At 40.5% G+C, this 20,874-nt stretch overlaps 1 protein-coding gene across 1 annotated transcript in view; it reads left to right on the forward strand.

Moving 5' to 3' along the window:
• LRP2 (LDL receptor related protein 2) overlaps positions 1-20,874 on the forward strand; it is a 180,888-nt gene that overhangs the window by 25,405 nt on the left and 134,609 nt on the right. Inside the window, exons 9-20 of the mRNA XM_019480291.2 lie at positions 1,667-1,795; positions 3,244-3,413; positions 5,548-5,771; positions 6,809-7,015; positions 11,592-11,794; positions 12,478-12,618; positions 13,504-13,707; positions 14,274-14,466; positions 16,491-16,616; positions 16,947-17,077; positions 17,945-18,082; positions 20,439-20,720. Of these exons, the coding sequence (XP_019335836.1) occupies positions 1,684-1,795; positions 3,244-3,413; positions 5,548-5,771; positions 6,809-7,015; positions 11,592-11,794; positions 12,478-12,618; positions 13,504-13,707; positions 14,274-14,466; positions 16,491-16,616; positions 16,947-17,077; positions 17,945-18,082; positions 20,439-20,720 (2,131 nt within the window). The 5' untranslated portion in view covers positions 1,667-1,683. The remainder of the gene's footprint in view (positions 1-1,666; positions 1,796-3,243; positions 3,414-5,547; positions 5,772-6,808; positions 7,016-11,591; positions 11,795-12,477; positions 12,619-13,503; positions 13,708-14,273; positions 14,467-16,490; positions 16,617-16,946; positions 17,078-17,944; positions 18,083-20,438; positions 20,721-20,874) is intronic.

Raw genomic sequence — 20,874 nt, forward strand, 5'->3', positions numbered from 1 at the left:
TTTTTGGCTATAGAAAAATAATAGAACAAGTCATCTGTCTCAAAGAAATCAGAAAGACTACAACAGATCAGAACGTTTTAGCACTGGATGCAGATAGAAGTTACATTTTTTGCATGATTGGGCCCCTGAAAGTGCTTTACAGCTGTGCCATGATGACACACGTGCATGGCCACAGAGTGCTTTTAAAGTGTCTGATCATGTGAAAAATTAACCCTCCTCAAATGAAGGTGCTGTGCCTTAAAGCACCTTAGGGAACTTGTGTTAATTTTCGTGCATTGATACTGGATTGTTTTCCCCAGCTCCCCTGTCAGCAGGGAAGGAGGGTGGAATAAGAGGGGGAAGCCAGCAGCAGCGAGCTGTTCATTTTACGAGCTGCCAGCTTGCTCGGCTTGAGCTGGTGGGTGGGGAGGGGGTGAATCAGAGCCCCCCTGCCTTGCAGGCCTGGCCCGGCTACCCCCAGTGCCCCAGCCATGAGTGTTGTGAGGGACATGAGGTTGGGGGGCTCCTATCCACACTCCTTCCTCCCCCCTCCCCCCACCCCCTTCGCCCCGCTCAGGCTGAGCAAGCTGGCAGCTCGTGAAAGGAGCAACTGGCTGTTGCTGGCTTCCCCTCCCTCCCTGCTGACAGCCCTGGAGCCAGGAGGTAGGGGGCAGGGCTGGGGAGAGGGGTGAGTCCTTGGTTAGGGAGAGGGGCGGCTCCTGCAGCTTGCTAGGAAAGGATTTCAGGGTGACATGGAACTCTGGTTGAGTCTCATTAATATAATGGAATCGTCATTAGCATTCTTAATAAAAAATATTTTTTAATGTATTGTAAATGAACAGCTAAAATCTGTTTTATGTTAACTGGCACTATCTGATGCTACCTGATACAATCTGTATCAATTGGCCTGTAGATTCCTATTCCTGTATGTTCATTACTCACTAGTCTTCTCTATAGATATATATAAATTAATGTTGATATACATAAATGTATTGATACAATATATAATGATCATGTGGTTAAATATATTCACATTCAACCACTACCTCCACTTGTAATACTCACTTAGAAGCTGCTAATATCTTTCCACATTTTCTCTTCTTATTTCTGCTCCTACTCTTACCAATGGAAATGTTTCTGTTAACTAAGAATGTTTAAGAGGGTGTAGTTTTTTGTGCTCATGGCACAACAGTAGTTTTATCACAACAATAAAAAGGTCGGTCAGTTCTTTAGTAGATCTTGTATCTACTTCTGGTACATGTTTCTTTCAATTTATTCTCATGCTGTGGATCTGTTACTGACCTCAGTCTCATGGGAATTGATCCAACACTATGATTGGACATTGGGAAGGTGCGGAGTACCTTCAGCTCCCAAGGACATCAGCACTTTTCAGAATTAGGCTTACAGGATTGTTCTTTCGTACTTTGAGGTCCTCCTATCATGAATGGAGAACTTAGAATTAAGGATCTGTCCTTTTCTTTTGTTGTACAGGGCAGTTTCCAGTGATCCTACTGCCTGTCTCCCACTGTCTTGCACTGTTGTGTGCAGCACAAAAATGGAGATGAAAAGAATCTTTGCAGACAGATATAAGAAAAACAGGGAGAATAAACTTTCTGGGCTTTCAGAGTATGAAGGCATCTGCTTTTTTCAGACCTTTATTTATAAATGTGTTATATTCATTTAATAGATTTTGATGACTGCAAGATGTGGGGTATATGTGACCAGCTGTGTGAAGATCGTGTTGGGCATCACCAGTGTCATTGTGTGGAGGGTTATTTCCTAGAGCATCACCGACATTGTAGAGCTAACACTTCCAGTAAGTAAACGGGAGCAAACATTTTTGTTGTTGCTGTTATACTAGGAAAGCAGATGCTAACTTGTCATTTCCTATGTACTTGTCAAAATGTCAATACTTTTTAAAATAAGTGAAATCTGCTAAAAGACGGAGAGTAGACTAAAAATAGTTCACTGGTATGAAAGATTATGCTGCTTCCAGAGCGCCCTCTCACTGTACAAAGCCAACTTTCCTGTAGAATTTTCTGACTAATTGGTCATTTTTAGACTGCTTGTCATGTGTCTTGTTATTTGTATATTGCATACCTGGTTTCCAGTCATTTTCTCTTTCTCTTTAATGGGACTTTACTGGGCGCATCTACAAAAGACACTTAATGCGCAGTAGACAGTGCATTACAGCACCACAGCAAAAACGATGCTATTAGGCTAATGCGCAGTAGTATTAATCTACCATTAACCATCATAAAAAAGCTTGCACTAGTGCATAGTAGGGCAACCTACTGCACATTTATTTAGTACTTCCTTTTGCAAGTACTAAATTTAATGTGCAGTGAGCACTGCACATTAATGGATATGTAGATGCACCCAATGGGAGCTTTCTCTGAGTAAGGTGAGCAAAATTTGTGTCTTAATATATTCCTCTGAAACATATGTACAAATCATTTCAATGGATATGTAGTTTCAAAAAAGCTTTTCTTCAAAGTCGTCTTAACTTGAGTTTCTTTGGTGTGAGAGCTTCTGATGTAATACGAGAATGAAGAAAACATATAGGAAGTGGTAGTACATAAACAGTCATGGAAGAGAAGTTGTATGCCAGCATCAAAGAATCTGGTTCTCACAGAGAAAAAAAGATCTTTGAAAATTTCCTCTTTGATTACAAAAAGGAGAAGCTAGCAAAAGGAGGGAATGAGAGAGAAACTTGCTTAGGATATAGATGCATAATATACTTTACTCACTCAGTTCCTTCTAGGTTGCAAACCAGAATGAAAGCTAGGTTCCTGTGCAGTAATTAAAGAACCAAATTTTGAGGTGGATGCAATGGATGTATCTTCAGAATAATCACAGTTATACCAATAGGCAGGCATTTCTACCCCTGATAAATGTCAATTTACAGTAACTTGTTCTGTTCATAGTCTGAAGCTCATTGGGTGTGTCTACACATTCATTAATGTACTGTAATTACAGTGCATTAAGTTCAGTACCTGTAGTAACAGGTACTGAATGTGCTGTAATTAGTGCTACTGCACATTAACACAGTTTAATTTTTTTTTAGTGACATTAATGCACAGGAGACTAAAATCTACTGTTCATTAGCTCATTAGCACGGGTTTTTCCCACCATGCTAATGTGGGAAGAAGAATTTAGTCTTCTGCGCATTAAGTGTCTCATGCAGACATGCCCATTAATCCCCATTTACAAAATAACCTATTCACATTGTCATTGAGCACCTCTTGTTACCTTTACTTTTAGCTGGTGTTGCATCAGTTATTTTCTCAAATGGTCGTGATTTGCTCATTGGAGATCTTCATGGAAGGAGTTTTCGTACTTTGATGCAATCACAAAATCGTGGAGTTGCAGTTGGAGTGGATTTCCATTTTTATTTACGTAGAGTCTTTTGGACAGACACAGTACAAGATAAGGTATGTAGAGCTTTCAAGTGAAATACAGGTGTTTTGAAGGTAGGGAAAACCAGGAGCAGAATGTGTTGATAGCATTTCATTTTGGGGAGCAAAGGCAGGCTGTATCTTTGTTTTCTAACAAAAAAGTCTCTTGAGATGTTTTATATTAATCACCACATTTTTCAAGCTATACTATTACATGTGATATGTTAAACAAAGAAAGCTATTATATTATGCTGTCTTGAGCAACTTTTAATTTTAGTTGAAATAGAGTCCAAAAGCCTCATTAAGAGAAATAGTAGACATTCTTTCAAAACTGGGCAAATTTTTCTTAGTAATTTTTTGAAACTTGATCATTTAAAATGTAAAACTGCTGTACTTTCCAAGATGATAAAAATCAGATTTCTCCATATACTCTAAATGGAACGGTAATTGAGCTTTGGATAACAAATATTGACAGTATTTTGTGTAATGAGCCAATATTTTGTTACACTTAATTTTTTTCTGAAAACAGGAAACAGGTTCAACTTTAACTTAAAGTAAGGCAATGTAATTTTTAAGAAACAGGTTGGGGTACTTATTTAAAAGTCAGGGGGATTCTTACCTCTGTCTCTCCTCCAAGTTAGCCAATAGTGAAGATTTTCCTGTGTCAGTAAGAAGTTGTTGTCTTTCTGAGTATCTTGCCATGTTACAAACATTACGTCATACTACTTATACATTCAATTTCTCCAAACTTCAGACCTTTAAAAAGAGAACAATTTAAAATAATAAAATATTTTTATACATACTTCATATGCTGGAGGGAAATAGGAAGATTTTCTGTCCGTGGCTTGCTTCCTACTGATCCTATATGGAAAGGGTTGGCACAAAGCAGTGTTTGATTTTAGTGAGATTTGTCTTCCCCACACCATCATTTAATCATGGTGAACCTCTGCAGTGTAGCCCACATGGCCCTGAAGGAAGGATAGGATGTGCATCAAAGTTCTTTTCTTGTCACAGTTTCTGTTATTTTTTCTTGCAAAATGCTTCCATTTGTCATGGCTGAATTGATCATGACGACATAGTTTTCAGGCTGAAGCCAACATTTTTATTCTAACAGGAGTTCCATATTCTTTCTGAAAAAGGTATAATCATGCTATTTATTGAATGGGTCTTTCCACCAAATGTTCTGCAAGGAAGGGACTTTGTTTTTCTGTGTACAGCACTTGGTACAGTGGGGGATTTTATAATATATGATGGCTATTTTAATTAATAGCATAACAGAAATTGCAGAGCTGTTAGTAAGAACAAAGGCAGTTAAGTGGATACCTGAACAATCAAACTAAGGTGCAAACTCCACAATAAATCACATTCCATTTCTAAAGGATTCCTTAACTCACCTTGTATTTATTTGGTTCAAAGCCTATTCAATCTTCCGTTGCTGGGTATCAGAATTGTGGTGGGGATGGTTAAACAGTTCATCTACTAAGCAGTATCTGAAATGGCAGATTATTTAAAATGATGTGACCAGTGTTTCAACACAGTATTAATTACTAGGGTTATATTATTTTGTTTCATGTAGATGAGAGTTTATATGTAAAATTACAATGACACACATAATGAGCAGCACACTGCTAGAGTTGAGTTAAAATAACAGAAACAGAAGGAGGGATGCTTGTCATTTGTGAATGTGAAGGGGAGCTTTCTCTCCCCCTTCACTTTTGTTGAGCAATGCTTCCTTTCAGTTTCCTCCCTCGGTTAGTGCAGTAAGTACTCCCCCTCCTGTTTAATAACTGATTAGACTTCAGCATGTAATGCTGCAAATCCAGCCTATCCCTAGTTCAAGAAAAGCAAGACATTTGCTACTTTTTACTTCCATACTTTGCCCTTTGCATTGTGTTGCAAGAGAGTTACTAACTTGAACAGGCTATAGGAATCACAGGCAATGGTGAACTCTCTGCTTTTTGTGTTTGCTTTCTACTTTTTGCCAAATCCTAAACTAGGGAGTAATTTTTAATTGGGTTACGTGAATGCAGCTAACAGAAGAATTTGGCCCTGTATTGTTAAGATCATTTGATGGTTTCATGCTGAACATCTGTTATGTGATTCATATTATGATTAACAAAACATCATGTTCCTTAATAGTGTTAGCTAATAACACTTATTTTATTTTCAGGTTTTTTCTGTGGGAATTGATGGCTCTGATATGCAAGAAGTTTTAAATGTTTCAGTTGACACACCTGAAAACCTAGCAGTAGACTGGGTTAACAATAAACTGTATGTAGTCGAAACCAGTGTGAACAGAATAGACATGGTAAATTTGGATGGAACAAACCGTGTAACACTCATTGCTGAAAATCTGGGAAATCCTAGAGGAATAGCTCTTGACCCAACTGTTGGGTAAGTGATTAACATGAAGTAATGAGAGGATGGCTAAAATCCCTGTATTAATTTGTAAAGGAATAGTAACTAAGAAAAGTAGGCCACAATTGCCTTTGGGAATAAAATATAACATAGAGTTCTGGCAATTTGTGATCCATTTGGCTGAGTTAAGAAAATTTAAACTTAGCAGTTCAATAACATTTCATGGGGATCATCAGATTCAAATAAAAAAGTTATCTAACACTCTTCCTTTCCAAATTTCCAACTCCTTGAGTGTAGACTTACTGACGTAGAATTATCTTCTGTAATCTTGCATTATCTTCCAGAGGTGGCTACATTTCATAGTGCAATTAAGGTATTCTTCTACATATTATGTTGTACAGTTATGTTATTTGGGAGGAACATTGTATACTTAACTAAACATGGAGAAACATCTATACATAAAACCGAAGCTAAATCATACCACTGAATTGTTTGTTTGGCAGTTCTGGAAATTACTTTTACTTTCCATTTTGGAGTCTGTCTTAAGACAAAAAAAAGATGTACCTATGCACTAATCCATCAATGAGATATGTGGGTGTGCATCCAAGGGTAGAATTTATTCTTCATGATTTTATTTATAACTGTGAACTGTTTGCAGCATAAGCTGAAGTGGTGGGTGAACCCTGTGAAGCTTATATGTACTCCAAGTCTATATATTTCAGAAGCATGATAAAGTTGGATCTTCCTTAAGAAGGCCCACCTAGTTGATCCTAGCTTTTGCAGACTATTTTATTAATATTTCTGTGTCCCTTGCTAAGCACACTAGAAGTTCCGTTAACCTCTGAGTAAAATCTCCCTTCTTGCTGGAATCCACTGTTACTACTAAAAACAACAGGCCCGGTCCTCAGCTGAGGTCACTTCATTTGTCTCCGTTGAATGCCAGCTGAAGAACTGGCTCCAACCCTGAAAACTTGCTATTTTAACTGATAAAACATTCTGAAAACCTACATAAAATATAGCTTCCACATAAAAGCTTAAGGAAACATCAGAATTTTATTTTTTTTCTTTTATAGTTATTTATTTTTCTCAGACTGGGATAGTCTTTCTGGAGATCCTAAAGTGGAAAGAGCCTTCATGGATGGCACAAACCGTCAAGATCTGATAAAAACAAAATTAGGCTGGCCTGCTGGAATAACTCTGGATATTGTTTCTAAAAGACTTTACTGGGTTGACAGTCGGTTTGATTACATTGAGACTGTAACTTATGATGGACTTCAAAGGTAGGAAAGAATCTTATTTTTTATATTACATGGGACCATTACTTGTACTAGATCTAGTTTAAATAAAGATCTATCCAACAAAACAAGTTGGATAAAAGACCTATATAACAATATAATTAGAATGTGCTGGAGTGTACCTTGCTATATGTGGTGACATATGAAATTTGGAAAGTCATAATTTCTCCATTATTAAACCTGAAGATTTATGCTGCTTGAACCCCACTTTTTTCCCTTTATACTTTTTGGACTTCCTTCTTCATTCACTTTACTTTTTATTGTCTGATACCTTGGTTCATGTCTCATGATTACATTCATCTTTCATTATTTTATTACCTTTTCACCTTACATTTTCTTTTTGTGTCTTTTCCTTGCATTATTTTGCTGCATTCATTCAAACTTCCTCAAACTCATGCTGCATGAAGGACATTAAATGTTCTGATTTCTAATCTCTTGATCACACTTTAAACCTAATTTTAAGTCTGCAGTAACAGCTGTTTAGTAAGTCAGCATTTACAAACTGTTATCACCAAATAGCATCTGAGATTCTGTATTATTTTCAGTATAAAAATAGGGAGTGCTCGTAGCACACAAGGGAAAAACTTGTCAAGCCTTATTTATTGTATATTGTTGAGAAGCCTGCTTGTCTCTACATGTCCAGCTATGGCTTCTTGTTTGGGTAACATAGAGACAGAAGTTGCACTTTTTCTAGTTCCCTGTAATGTATACTGTCTAAAAAACAGCCCTCTCTCAAGCAAACAGATCTATTGCACAGTTTACTTCGTATGTGAAGAAATGCTCACATGAAGAATAACGTTGGTATCTTTGTTTTGCTCCTTTATCTGCACTTTTAAAGGCCATTTTCAGGGGTTAGTAAGGCTGGAATGCAAGCGATTAGAACAGTCTCTGCTTTTCCAAGAGAACTTACAACTTATTGTTCATATAGCTGACAATTTTACATCAAGGTAAAAATATGCATTTAGCAAATGTATCATTGGTATAGTATTAAGGTACTGTTAAAAGCAACTGTAATTGCCCTCCTGAGTGATATCTTACAAAACTGTAGCATATATCTTATTGCAACTGGAAGGCTCTGGAAGCATAGATTTTTGGCTTATCTATAGGAAGAGACCCTTATGTCATGAATCTGAGTTATTGTTTCTATACTGTTAAGGATTGTTAGGTGAATGAAACATTTTGCTTAATTAATCCAGCATCCGTTCTACTCAAACATTGTTGGAATAATGTATATTATATAAATGGATGGTAGAGGTGTACCGATATATCAGTTGCATATTGGATTAGCACTGATAAAAGGAAAATTAACATTATTGCCTATTGGCTTTTTTTGGCCTGTGTAAGCCGATCATGTCTCTGATAAAGGCCATGTGCATGTGCACAGCCACACCATGCACGTAGTCAGGAATGCAGCTCGTCGGCTTAAAGAGCAGCACCTTGCAGGTAAGTCTGTGGAGGGAAAAGGGGGTCGGGGGGCAGATAGAGGCTCCCACAGTGAGGCAGGGAGTGGGGCAGAGGCAGGGGCTGGGGAAGATGCTGCCCAATTAGGGCAGTGAGTGGGACCCTGGGGCCAGGAGTGGGACATAGCTGCAGGCAGCTCGTCCAGCGCAGGGGTGGTGGGGCAGCTCCCCGCTGCTACATGCATCCCCAGGGGAGGCATAGAGGGGAATATTTCCCCCCAGATTTGTGCACAGAGCAGAGGTGGGCTGCCCGCTGCAGGCTAGGGGCTAGGGGCTGCACCAGCCTCTTCTTGGTGAGGGGTTTGGGTTGGAGCTGGACTTGGAGCAGGCAGGAGTGGAGCAGACTCAGCTGCGCAGGGCGTGTGGTTGGTCATGCTGGGAGGGGTGACTACTGGGGTGGCTACTGGGAATTTTGGGGTGGCTATAGCCTCCCAAGCCTCCCCCAGCACCACTTCTGCTTGGGGCACTCTGCTCTGCCCTCTTTCCCTTGGGAGCCCTGTGCTGCAGTGGATGCACACCAGCACAGGGCTCCCAAGGGAAAGGCAGCAGACTGGAGTACCCCAAGCAGGGGCAGTGCTAGGAGGCAGCTTGGGGGCTATAGCCACCCCAAAATTCCCTGTAGCCCCACCTGCTGTAGCCACTCTTCACAGCACCACTGCCTCTGCCTGCTTGCCCTGTGCTGCTCAGCCTCCCCCTACCGGGAAGAGGCTGGAGCAGCCCGTGGCCTGAGCCTGCAGCAGGTAGCCCGCCTCCATCCCACGCACAAATTTTTGGGGGGGGCACATGCCCCCCATGCTGCCTTTGGGGGTGTGTGCAACAGCGGGGAGCCGCCCCCCTCACCACCATCCCTGCACCCCCTGGAGGAGCCATCTGTGGCTCCACTCTGCTCCCAGCTCCAGTGTCCCATTCACTGCCCTGGCTGGGCAGTGCCTGCCCCACTCCCTTCCTCACCATGGGGCCCTCAATCTGTCCCCCCCCATGCCCCTTCCCTCCCACATGCCCTTTCCCCTCCACAGACTTGTCTGCTGGGTGCTGCTCTCCAAGTTGCCCGGCTGCATTCCTGTAGATTGGCTTTCGGATTGGTATCAGCTGATATGGCTGGTTAATAATTGGCTATTGGTATTGGCCAAGAAGGTCTTTACCTGTGAACCCCTAATGGATGGTATTTCATTGTAATGCATTTATTTTCATTGTATTCCATGTGTAACTTGTTTAGACTTAGTAGATCCTTTCTGTCCATAGGCCTCTGCAAGTTTCTCCAAATGTTACTGTGTAATAGATCTGATTCTCACTTGGTTTGATGTTTCATCTCATGTTTATTTGAGGTCCATTTTTTATCTCTTTTCCAATTGTTACAGACTTTCCTAATCTTCTCTCTTTGCTGGCTCTTCTGTCATGCACTTTGTAATTTTGAATTCATTCCTCCCTTTCAGATTTTTCATCTTTATTTATCCTTTACATGTCCTGCACATCTCTGGAGAGTGCCAACTTTTCTGATCAGATGGCTTTTGCTATTCTTTGTACATTTATACCATATTTACTCAATTCCAAGATGAGGGTTTTTTTTCTTCCATTCGTCATGGGGAAGACAAAGCCTCATCTTAGAATTGAATATCAGACTCTTCTAGCTGAGAGCTGTGGGGAGTGGCTGTGCGGGGAGTGCAGCTCACTATGGACAATGTCAGCAGCACACAAGTTTCTGCTTCCGGTGTCAGTTCACCTCCCTTTCCCTTGCTGATAGGGAGCAGACTCTGAAAGAAGGTATCTGCCTGCTGCTGCTGTGGTTTCCAGCTGAGCTGGGCTCTCTGCACAGCTGCTCCCCATAGCTCCCAGTTGGAGCTGTCCAACTGCCAGCAGAAGTAGGCACAGGGGGTGCCTGTAGATGTGCGGGGAGGCTGCTCTGATGTGCTTTAATAGCAGTGCATCAGAGCAGACTTGATAAGTGAGTCTGCTGGAGCCTGCTAATTAGTACGCTCCAGCAGCGTCTTCATCTCATGTATCCGCATTCCAGGGCTGCAAAATGGTGGCGGAGGCACTTTGACTAAAGCTCGTTAACTAAGCTTTTGTTTACACTGGTCTCATTGAAGGAGCTTTAGTTAGTTAACATGCCCTTGCTGCCACTTTGAAGTGCAGGGACAATGATATGCGAGATGCTGTGGGTGCTTTAATTAAAGTGCCCCACCCCACCCCTGGAGCATGTGTAAAAATGCCCAGGGGGACCCCCAGCACTCCCATGCTGCAGGGAGCAGCTGTGGCAGCTTGCAGGCTCCTCTTTCTAGCCTGTTCCTGGCCAGGGGGGGAGGGAGGAGATCCAGGCACCTGTGTGCTGCTATCATTGTCCCTGGCTGAGCTGGGCTGTCTGCACAGCTGCTCCCTGCACTGCAGGGCAGGAGTGGGTCAGGAACAGCTCTGGGGTCCCTCAGTGTCCGGATCATGTGGGGAAAGCAGCAGGGTGGGGCAGGGGGAAGGCAGAGAGGAAGGTGGTGGAGAGGTAGGTTGAGGGGGCAAGTGGTGGGGGGGTCAAACATGGTGGGGAATAAGTGATGATGGGGGACAAGATTCAAAGGTCAGGCTGCCCCTTTTTCACATGCCACTTGCCCCCTCCTGTCTGCTCCTCCACCCCTGCTTTCACCACAACATGCCTCCTGCCACTGCTTCCACTGCTGCCGGCCCTGCTCTGTCTGCCCCCTCCCTACTGCTGCTTTCCCTGTCGCCTGCCCCTTACCCCCTGCTCTTGTCTCCTTGTCACTGCTTTTCTGCTGCAGGATCGGGGTGGAGGGGAGAAATTTAGGAAGACCCTCCAATAATTAGATTCTAGACATGGAAAATTATAACAGTTTTGTAATTTTCCATATCTAGAATCTAATTGTTGTGAGGATTGTCTTAAATTTGAAGCCATTTTGGTAAATTTGGTAGTAACTTTACTTCTTTGACTAATTTTGGTCTCTTCCACCTAAATCTTGGCCATTCATCTACTTACAGAAATAGATGTCAGTTCATGAATAAGTAAAGTTTCCTTTTTTCTGCTGTTGTTCAAAATGAAGTGAATTGATCTTTCTGACAATATTCCTTATGTAACTTTAAAAATGTCTTTGTAACAGGAGAACGGTAGCTCATGGTGGCTCACTGATTCCTCACCCCTATGGAATAAGTCTTTTTGAACATAACGTTTATTTTACTGATTGGACAAAGATGGCAGTGTTGAAGGCTAATAAGTTTTCAGAATCTAACCCTCAAGTTATCTATCAGTCTTCATTGAGGCCTTATGGAGTGACAGTTTATCATGCCCTTAGGCAGCCTTACGGTAAGCCAGCTGATAGTCGAGAGAGGGGATAACAATTTTCTCTTTAGAGTTGATAAAAAGTTGCTAGTTGTAATAACTGTTCTCCATGAATGCACAGTTGGTCTTTATCACCCAGTGGCTTTTAACAGTCTACCCAGCCCCAGTAGACTGTTAAAAGCGATGTTTGATAAATATACCAATATTCAGAATGACCTATTTTGTTAATGAGCTATTTTGGCTTCTAGGGTTTGATCCAGCTCCCATTAATATAAATGCAGGCATATACCTTATCAGGATTTGGATTGGGCCCTCATTGACAAGTGAATGTTCTGTATATAAGACATAATGGTGTATTGTATCTGGATGCAGAAAATTACATACCAAAGAGTTAGACTTAAAAGCCCAAGCCTGTAGTGTGCTGAGTGATTTTTTGGAAAATGCCAAGCAACCTGAATACCATTTAACTTTAATGGGAGTTTGGGAGTCCAGCACTTCATGGGAAATGCTCAGAACCTTCCAGGATTGGGTCCCATGTTTCATGCTCTCTGCACAACGTAATTCCAGTGAGATTTCCCTTGGCACTGAGGCAGTATATCTCCAAATGATCTGCTGGAAAGACTAGGGAAAATCCAAAAACCTAAAAACTTACGATACCCAAAATGTTTATAGCATGACGGTTCAATTTCTTCCATCTTATTTTCCAGTAAGAAATCCTTGTGGCAGTAATAATGGGGGCTGTGAACAGATCTGTGTTCTCAGCCACAGAACAGATAACGACGGACTGGGTTACCGCTGCAAATGCATATTGGGCTTTGATCTACACGTAGATGGGCGACATTGTGTTGGTAAGGCAGTGGGTTAGGGCTGTGGTAAGTAGTATTACTATATAAAAAGAAGTTACAGGTATAATTGCTCTGCTCCAAGCAAAAAATGACCTCAGAATATATGTATGCTATGGCAGGGTATCATGTATGTAAAAGTAAAGGGTGAGAGAGATGAAGAGCTGGGAAGAGAAAAGCAGATTAAGAAAGAATTGAGTAAAGGAGCACTGAAGGGACTTGGAGAACTGTTTAAATAGGAATTTAGAGAAAGCTAAAATAAAGGGTTACCCTTCTCAATTCACATTAGCCACATTGGGTTAGCTACGGTTAGCTTTCCAAAGTTATTTTGCTGTGGCTTCTGTTGGCAGCTACACATGCCAACTTCTACTGTTGCTCCTTTAAAATTACTACCCTTGCTACAAGTGTCACAAGAGAACTAGGATATGGTCAAGTTAGTTATGGTCTGGTAATGTTGGAGGCCACACAGAGCCAGTGGTCTATCAGTGGGTCACCATAACGAGTAATGAAAAAACAGTGATTGTTGTTTTAATGGAGCAGTATTTTCTTGTAATGAGATCTTGAGTCTTTAACTGCTATATGTCCCATGTTGTTTTTTTTTAAAGACCCTGCCACATATGTTCTCTGCTGGATTCTGTTCTTCTTCTTTCTTTCATTTTATTACTTCAACAATTTTTTTTATCCTCCCCCCTTTTTTTGAAATTTTCATTTTTTTTATATTCTCTTCTTCTTTGCCTTCGCATCTTAATTTTTTGTGATTCCTTTTATTCCTTGTGTTTCATTTTTAAAACAAGAAAAATAAAGCTAAAAAGCTCCTTTGATTAATTTTGACTCACCTGAGTCTGTAGGCAAAGCCTATAAGGAATTAAAATTTGTCTATTTTTTTTACAGCTGTGCAACAGTTCTTGCTCTTCTCATCACAGTTAGCAGTACGTGGGATTCCATTCAATCTCTCTACCCAGGAAGATGTGATTATCCCAGTGACTGGGAGCCCTTCATATTTTGTTGGAATTGATTTCTATGCACAGGAGGACACCATTTTCTTTTCAGACACAAGTAGAGATATAATTTATAAACAGAAGACTGATGGCTCTGGTGAGAAGCAAACTACTGCTTATGGCTTCTCCCTCCATATGTAGGGGTATTTACACTGGCAGCAAATTTTATAATTTGCAACATTTGGCCATCTCACTGATATTCTTTGAGTCCAGTTTTTCATTCTTTGTACACCACAGCTCCTATTCTCCTTACTGAGATATTTGGGTATGCAAAGAATACAGAATCAAGACACCAAAACTGATGTGATGCTGAAACAAAAAAAGTTACAGGAGATACAAATAGCCCTTCTTTGTGCCACTGATCCTTAGCCTGTTTAGGCAGAATTCCTCGCTGCACAAACTGTTATTTCCCTGGGAGAAGGCAAAATTAAAATCCACAAGGTTGTCAGCTCCTGTCCTATGTCAAACCATATTCTCTCCTTTAGGAATATGATGCTTGTTGTCTGCAATTCGCTGTCAAGCCCACTGTCATTATTTAGCAACTTAGACATAATATTTAAGATCATGCAAAAGCAGAATCTGTACTAACAGAAACCTCTTTGTTTCCTATTAATTAATCTGCTTCTGAAGGTTTTTAACTATGCCATATGTTATGGATTCTAGGCAGAGAAATCCTGACGGCCAATAGGGTGGAAGGTGTTGAAGATTTGGCCTTTGACTGGATCTCAAAGAATCTATATTGGACAGACCCTCGATATAGGAGCATTAGTGTGATGAGGCTGGCAGATAAATCCAGACGAGCTATTGTTCAGAATTTAAATAATCCTCGATCAATAGTGGTTCATCCTGTTATTGGGTAAGTATAACTTTCTGAGTTTTGTTTTTAAAGATTCTGAAGTTATGTGTTTTAAACAGCATCAGCTTGACAGAATGTCTGACTTTGGACTTATCATTTTCAAAATATCTTCTTTCTCCTGCTTTCTTCTTTAGTATTTTTTTGTTTTATTCTGGCACAGAATTCAGTACCCAGACCAAAGTGCAAGGTGATACAGATTTAGCTTGAAAGGAATACTCAACAGAATTATCTTTAAAGGCACAACATTTTTTTCTTTTGCTTTTGTCTATTGATATAAAGCCAAGAGAAGCCTGTTAATTTGGATCATTTGGATTAGAAAACTGTTCCCCACAGGCTAAAGATAAAGTTCTCTCTCTTACTTTTAATACACATTTGCTCCTCAGAATGATAACTTGGATCCTTTCTAATGTTGACTTTCGTTTTCTGTATCTGAATAATTTTATTTGAAACCTGAAAGATGCTTCTGTCTATATTTGATACAGTCTGAATAACAAGGTTGTACTGTGTTTGAAGAAAAAAATCTGAGTTTCCTTTGATAGAAAAACTTTGCCTATAATTATAATTCTCTGCATTATGGCTATGATAAAGCTTAGTTTTTTACCACATACTTCAAGTCCCTATCCCTATTATGGAATATTTTAATGATTCTTTGCCTAGTTTCTTTAATTCTATTTTCACTTTTAATAACAATCCCAGAGGTGATTGAGCTATTTTAAAAATGTCGTGATGAACTGATAAGGAGCATTCTTGATATCTAATCTTTGGAATGTTAAGCTTTTCATTTACTCAGATAGACAGATGTATTAAGCAGCAAATTTTAGCTCTACAACTATAGGTGCATTGAAAGGTCAGGACTCTAGATGTGTTTGAGCATGTCTATACTGCAGTGACAGCATGATTTGGCAAGGACATTCCTGGTTTTGCCCCATCCACCTGCTCCTGCCAATATGCACCAAACCTAGAACTATACTGATGAATTCACTCTGGAATGTTCCTTTGCAGCTGCTACCAACCTGGAGACCAAGGTTTCTAGGCTTAAGAGTGTCATCTGGAGGAGGTGGGTGGGTAGGACATACTTCAGAATGTCCTGTTGACAGCAGGATGTTGCTATGGGGAAAATGTAGATGGGCATGCCTCTGCTTTCTCCATTTTTATTGAATATATGTCCTTCAAACTCCTCTTGTGGGCCCAGATCAAGCGTAGTCCTATGCTTGCCTGGCAAGGGAATACCGCAGCCACTGAGGTGGTCGGGGAAGACTGCTCTCCTGCCACGGGGATAGTACCTGCCAAGTAATGTATAGTATTACAGGAGGTATCCTACTTAGCTGCTGGAGTGGGAAGTTCTTGTCTTTATGCCCACTTTATGGAAAGGGGAGACTCCTCCCTAGCTTGCTCCTGTGGCCTTATGGCCAATGGCAAGCAAAACTCAGGGTCATCCGAGCCCCAAGCCTCCAGGCTGGGCCTGCAAGTAGGATGCTTGTCAAAGGTTTTGGAAACATCTGAAGCCCCAGATAGGGGTGGAGGATGTTTGTTGGTAGTAGGTCTACTTATGGTATTGGACTGACTCACGGATATGGAATTTGTTTTGGCTAATTTGGCTTGGACTATGGGGGGAAAAAAAGGCCTTCAAACTCTGGAAACAGGAAGGGCTTGTTAAAACTTGTTTTAGGTGTGCAAATACTTCCTCCACTCTGACAAGATATGCAGCTGTTAGCTCTTGGATGTCCAGTTTATACCTTCCTGGTCAGGTGCAGTGTATTTGGGGTATTTTCCCACTTAGTTTTATTTTACTACCTGGATAAGAGTTATAAACTCTTAACTGAGTGGAGCCATTTCTACCAGCCAACAGAAAGTTATAGCTTTTCTAATGTATGCAAATTTAGGACACAGATAAGAGAAGTGTGCTTTTAAAACTGTGCATTTGTCGTGCTAAACAAACTATTTGACTGAAGGAAAACAATGATATCTTCATGGTTAGGTACATTTCCCATGAGTTTTCTTTTGTCTTCTTTTCCCCCCCCTAGTTATATATTCTGGACAGATTGGTTCCGTCCTGCTAAAATCATGAGAGCCTGGAGTGATGGATCCCATGCCTTACCAATTGTGAACACAACACTTGGCTGGCCTAATGGCTTAGCCATTGACTGGGGGTAAGAAAAATGCAGAAGGAAAGACATAGCAGTGTTTTTAAGTAAATTTGTTTTTTTCTTTAAACAATTAGAAGACACCATCAAGAGTATCTCTTTTTTTCCAAGAAGGAGCAACCTGGACATTGTCTCATATAGTACATTGTAAAATCCGACAGTTACCTTCTCAGGAGACTGTGTTTATTTTTCTTAAAGCTCAAAATTTCTATAACATTTAAAAGTTTCTCATAAAAAAACATAATAACTTCTTGAACCATGTAAAATTGTTTGCTTATTTGGGAAAATGTTAGTCCTACCCTGTTTGTAAAAATGTAAATCTTTTTTTATTTTTAGGGCTTTAAGGCTGTACTGGGTTGATGCCTTTTTTGATAAAATTGAGCACAGTACCTTTGATGGGCTAGACAGAAGGACTCTTGAACGTATTACACAGATGACTCATCCATTTGGCCTTACTATCTTTGCAAGTGAGTATAACATTGAAAAATGTACCTATTAAAAGACCATATAATCATCAGAGATTATATATGACAAAATAATGTGCAGTCTTTTGAGATCAAGATTTCTATAAAAGACAGTGTTGACTTGCAATAAAATATATTTGGCATTGTTTACTTATTTTGAAGACTGCTTTTTGGATGTTTCTATGTAATTGTTTGAGAATTTAAATGATCAGTTCTGTGGATCTGTTGACCCTGAACTAAGAACTACAGCTGCTAAAAAGCATGACTGGGTAGCTGCAAGATGGATAATGTGCTAATACCCAAGAGGTTTCATCTATGCTCAACTTCCGTTGACCTCTCGACATGTTCAGAAACTTACCAGTTTGTCTTAATTGTGTGTAGAATATTTCCTAATATTTACCAAGAATGGCTCAAACAAAGGGAGTAAAGATATCAGAATGTGGTCCGTTATAGCATTAAGCAAATTCCTCTGCAAAAAATCATCAGGGACTCTGGAAAGGTTTGCTATAGCAAGCTGTCTTGAAAATTATATTAGAAATTGAAATGGCACAAGGTTGAATACATTCTGATGTAGAATCGGATATACATTTTTGCATAGCTGGTCTTGTAGGGCACTTTGGATTTTGGTTTTCTGGGCTGGGTCTACTTCTGATTAAGACATTTCTACAGATATTGTAATAGGTCAATTTATGGAATTTTGTCTGTAATTGTATTCTGTGATCATTTTGTACTTGCTGCCATTTTTTTCCTTTCATATTTTTCCTAAAAAGAGTTAGATCTGAGAATTCAGTTAGATTTACGTGACAAATCTCTGGCATTGTTTGATCCCATGTTATATTTTAACTAAGTACTAAATGTCTTTCAATACAGGTTATGCATACTTTACTGACTGGAGACTTGGAGGAATAGTTCGAGTGAGAAAATTGGATGGAGGAGAAATGACTATTATTAGGAGAGGCATTAGTAATATTATGCATGTTAAAGCATACGATGCTCATTCCCAAATAGGTAAGTTAGTTTGCTGTACTTATGGAAGAGGGAGCAAAGGACAAATCATTTTCACTGGTCCCCTTTAATGTTAGCCCCTCCAGATCATAACTGAGATACTTTGGGGAATAGCACTGTAGAGGTTTGCCATCACCAACACTAGGTATTTAATCCAGCATTTTGTGAACGTGTGAGGTTTTGATTGGGTAGCTCTCTCCTTTAATAGCTTTAAGGATTAAATTTTGACTTAATTATATTTTAGCCAATTTTAACATTCATTACAATCCGGCATTTCTTCTTTCACAGAGGATATTTTATTTAAACTATGCTCCTTCATTGTGGTGAAATCTTGAGGATTAAGCTAAATACTAGGGGTGTGCAAAACAAGCTGTATTCGAGTCGGATTCGGCCCGAATTGGGGACAGTGATTCGTTTAGTTGATTCAGATCACTATCCCCGATTGAATTCGACTGAATCTGAATCTGAAGATTCGATGCTGATTTGGAGAATCAGCGATTTGGTCATAGACATATCTTTAAATGTTTTTTTACATACCTCAAGGTACCAGGCGTGGCTTGTGAATGCTGCGATGCTGGGGCAGATGGAGCATCCCACAAGTGTGTGGAGGGGCACCCTGCATGCTAGGCGGTGAACCCGGAAGTGGACCAGAAGTACTTCTGGTCCACTTCTGGGTTGACTGGGGAGTGCACCAGGGGCGCCCCCATGCTCCCCAACTTAGTGATTGGCCATGGGGGGACCCTGGGTGCCCCCCCAGACCCAGGAGGTACTAGTTGCTGAGCCAGAGGCATGCAGGGGGGACCCCCCACTGCACTCCCCCTCTGACCCAGAAGTGGACCAGAAGTGCTTTTGGTCCACTTCTGGGTCTGCTGCTGAGCACGCTGGGGAGCCCCCTGCACTCCTGGCGGATGTCTCATCTGCCCCAGCATCGCAGCATTCATGAACCCCTGCTACCTTGAAGTATGTAGAAAAAACATTTAAAGCTGTGTCTATGTCCAAATTGCCAAATCTTTCCTAATCTCTCCGAATCGATTTGGAGGGTTTTGATTTGATTTGGAGAGATTAAAGGGTCTCCTGATTCGATTTGGATTTGGAGATTTGGCCACCAAATCTCTGCCAAACCAAAACTGGGACCGAAGCTTTGCAGAACCCTACTAAATACTTCATAAATCTTACTGTACTATTCTTTAAATTAGCACTTTTTATGTCTAAGATTTTCTTTCTCTCTTTTTGCTCAGTTGAATTATGTTCTTGAACTTGTTTGAAATTATGCAGTAGTTAATATGCAGTAACATCCAACTCATGTAGTAAACAGCAAAGTCTTGGGGTGGGGTTATATATAGTGTGCATCTGTGGATCAAATCCCACAGTTCTCACTCAGGCAAAAAATCCCAATTGGCAGCATTCATGTCTTCCTGTTTCCAGGCAGCTACAGAACTGAATTCAAAATACGCAGCATGCTGTTGGATGTCTTTCTCCTAGGAGAGATCAGTTATAAAACTGTCTATACTATAGACCTGTTTATTATCTTATTTGTATCATTGTAACTCTTCTGACTTCAGTGAACTTAATCTTAATTTGCATCGGTATAAATAAGATCAGAATTAACCCCTGTGTCTTTGTATAAAACACTAGTTGCATGCTGGTCATCTGCAGAGGCCAGGGAGGATGTTTTTCCCCTCATGAGAACTAGAATACTAGTGATATCTTTCCCTCCCACATTTCTCTGAAGCACTGGACATTGACCACAGATAAATCTGGTGGAGGTGGGAGATGAGAAGGAAGTTGACTGTGGTGCCTGGGTGCTCTTTCTAGTGCTTAGAAAATTCTGAGGTTCTTGGTTGGAGGATCTTGCTCTTCCACAGAGTCAATTGCCAAAATTGCAGTCAGGAGAGACTTTTTTCCCCTTGCATCAAATTGGCAAGGACTGTGTGGTTTTTGTCGTCTTCTGTAGTGCGGAGCATGGTCATCTTCCAAGGATTTTCTGAGCATTTCAAAGTGCTTTTCTGTCATTACAGTGATAAAGCATTGGAGGTGCCCTTGTCTCTCCTTATTTTACCTGTTCCTCATGGAGAGTGCTCCTGGTATTTCTAGATTTGTGTTTATAGGTATGTTGTAAAGGCTTCAAGTGGCAGTTTTGGGGGATTCTTTGGTTAAACTATTACTTGCAAAACACAGGACACTGGATCTGATGGCCCAGGAGGCTACTTCCAATCCCATGTTCCTAGTACCCAGATCATTCCATTGTACATCGGTAATTGTTTACAGTACATATTGGATTTGAAGGTAAACAATGTATTTTGAGAGCTTTCAAACTTACATACTGAACTTGTATCAATCTGTTTCTACATTTCTTTAGGATCTAACTATTGTAATAGAGGGACAAATCCCAATGGAGACTGCAGCCATTTTTGCTTCCCAGTACCTAATTTTCAGAGGGTTTGTGGCTGTCCATACGGTATGAAACTGGCTGCCAATCAGCTGACATGCATTGAAGATCCATCAAATGAGCCACCTACTTTGCAGTGTGGTTCATATTCATTTTCCTGTGGTAATGGAAGATGTGTGCCAAGGCACTACCAGTGCGATGGCGTTGATGATTGTCATGATAACAGCGATGAACAAAACTGTGGATCACTAAGTAAGCAGTCTTTGTCATTTATGGTTAATAATACTTGTACCTCCAAAAGCTTTTGGTGGCTGCTTTGATTTGAATAAGCACCCCAGGTTTCAGGTGTTGATCTGTGGACAAATCTTGAAGTCTTTCTTCATGTGTTTAGTTCCACTGAAATTAA

This window comes from Alligator mississippiensis, chromosome 4 (assembly GCF_030867095.1).
Source record: "Alligator mississippiensis isolate rAllMis1 chromosome 4, rAllMis1, whole genome shotgun sequence".
Taxonomy (NCBI): Eukaryota; Metazoa; Chordata; order Crocodylia; family Alligatoridae; genus Alligator; species Alligator mississippiensis.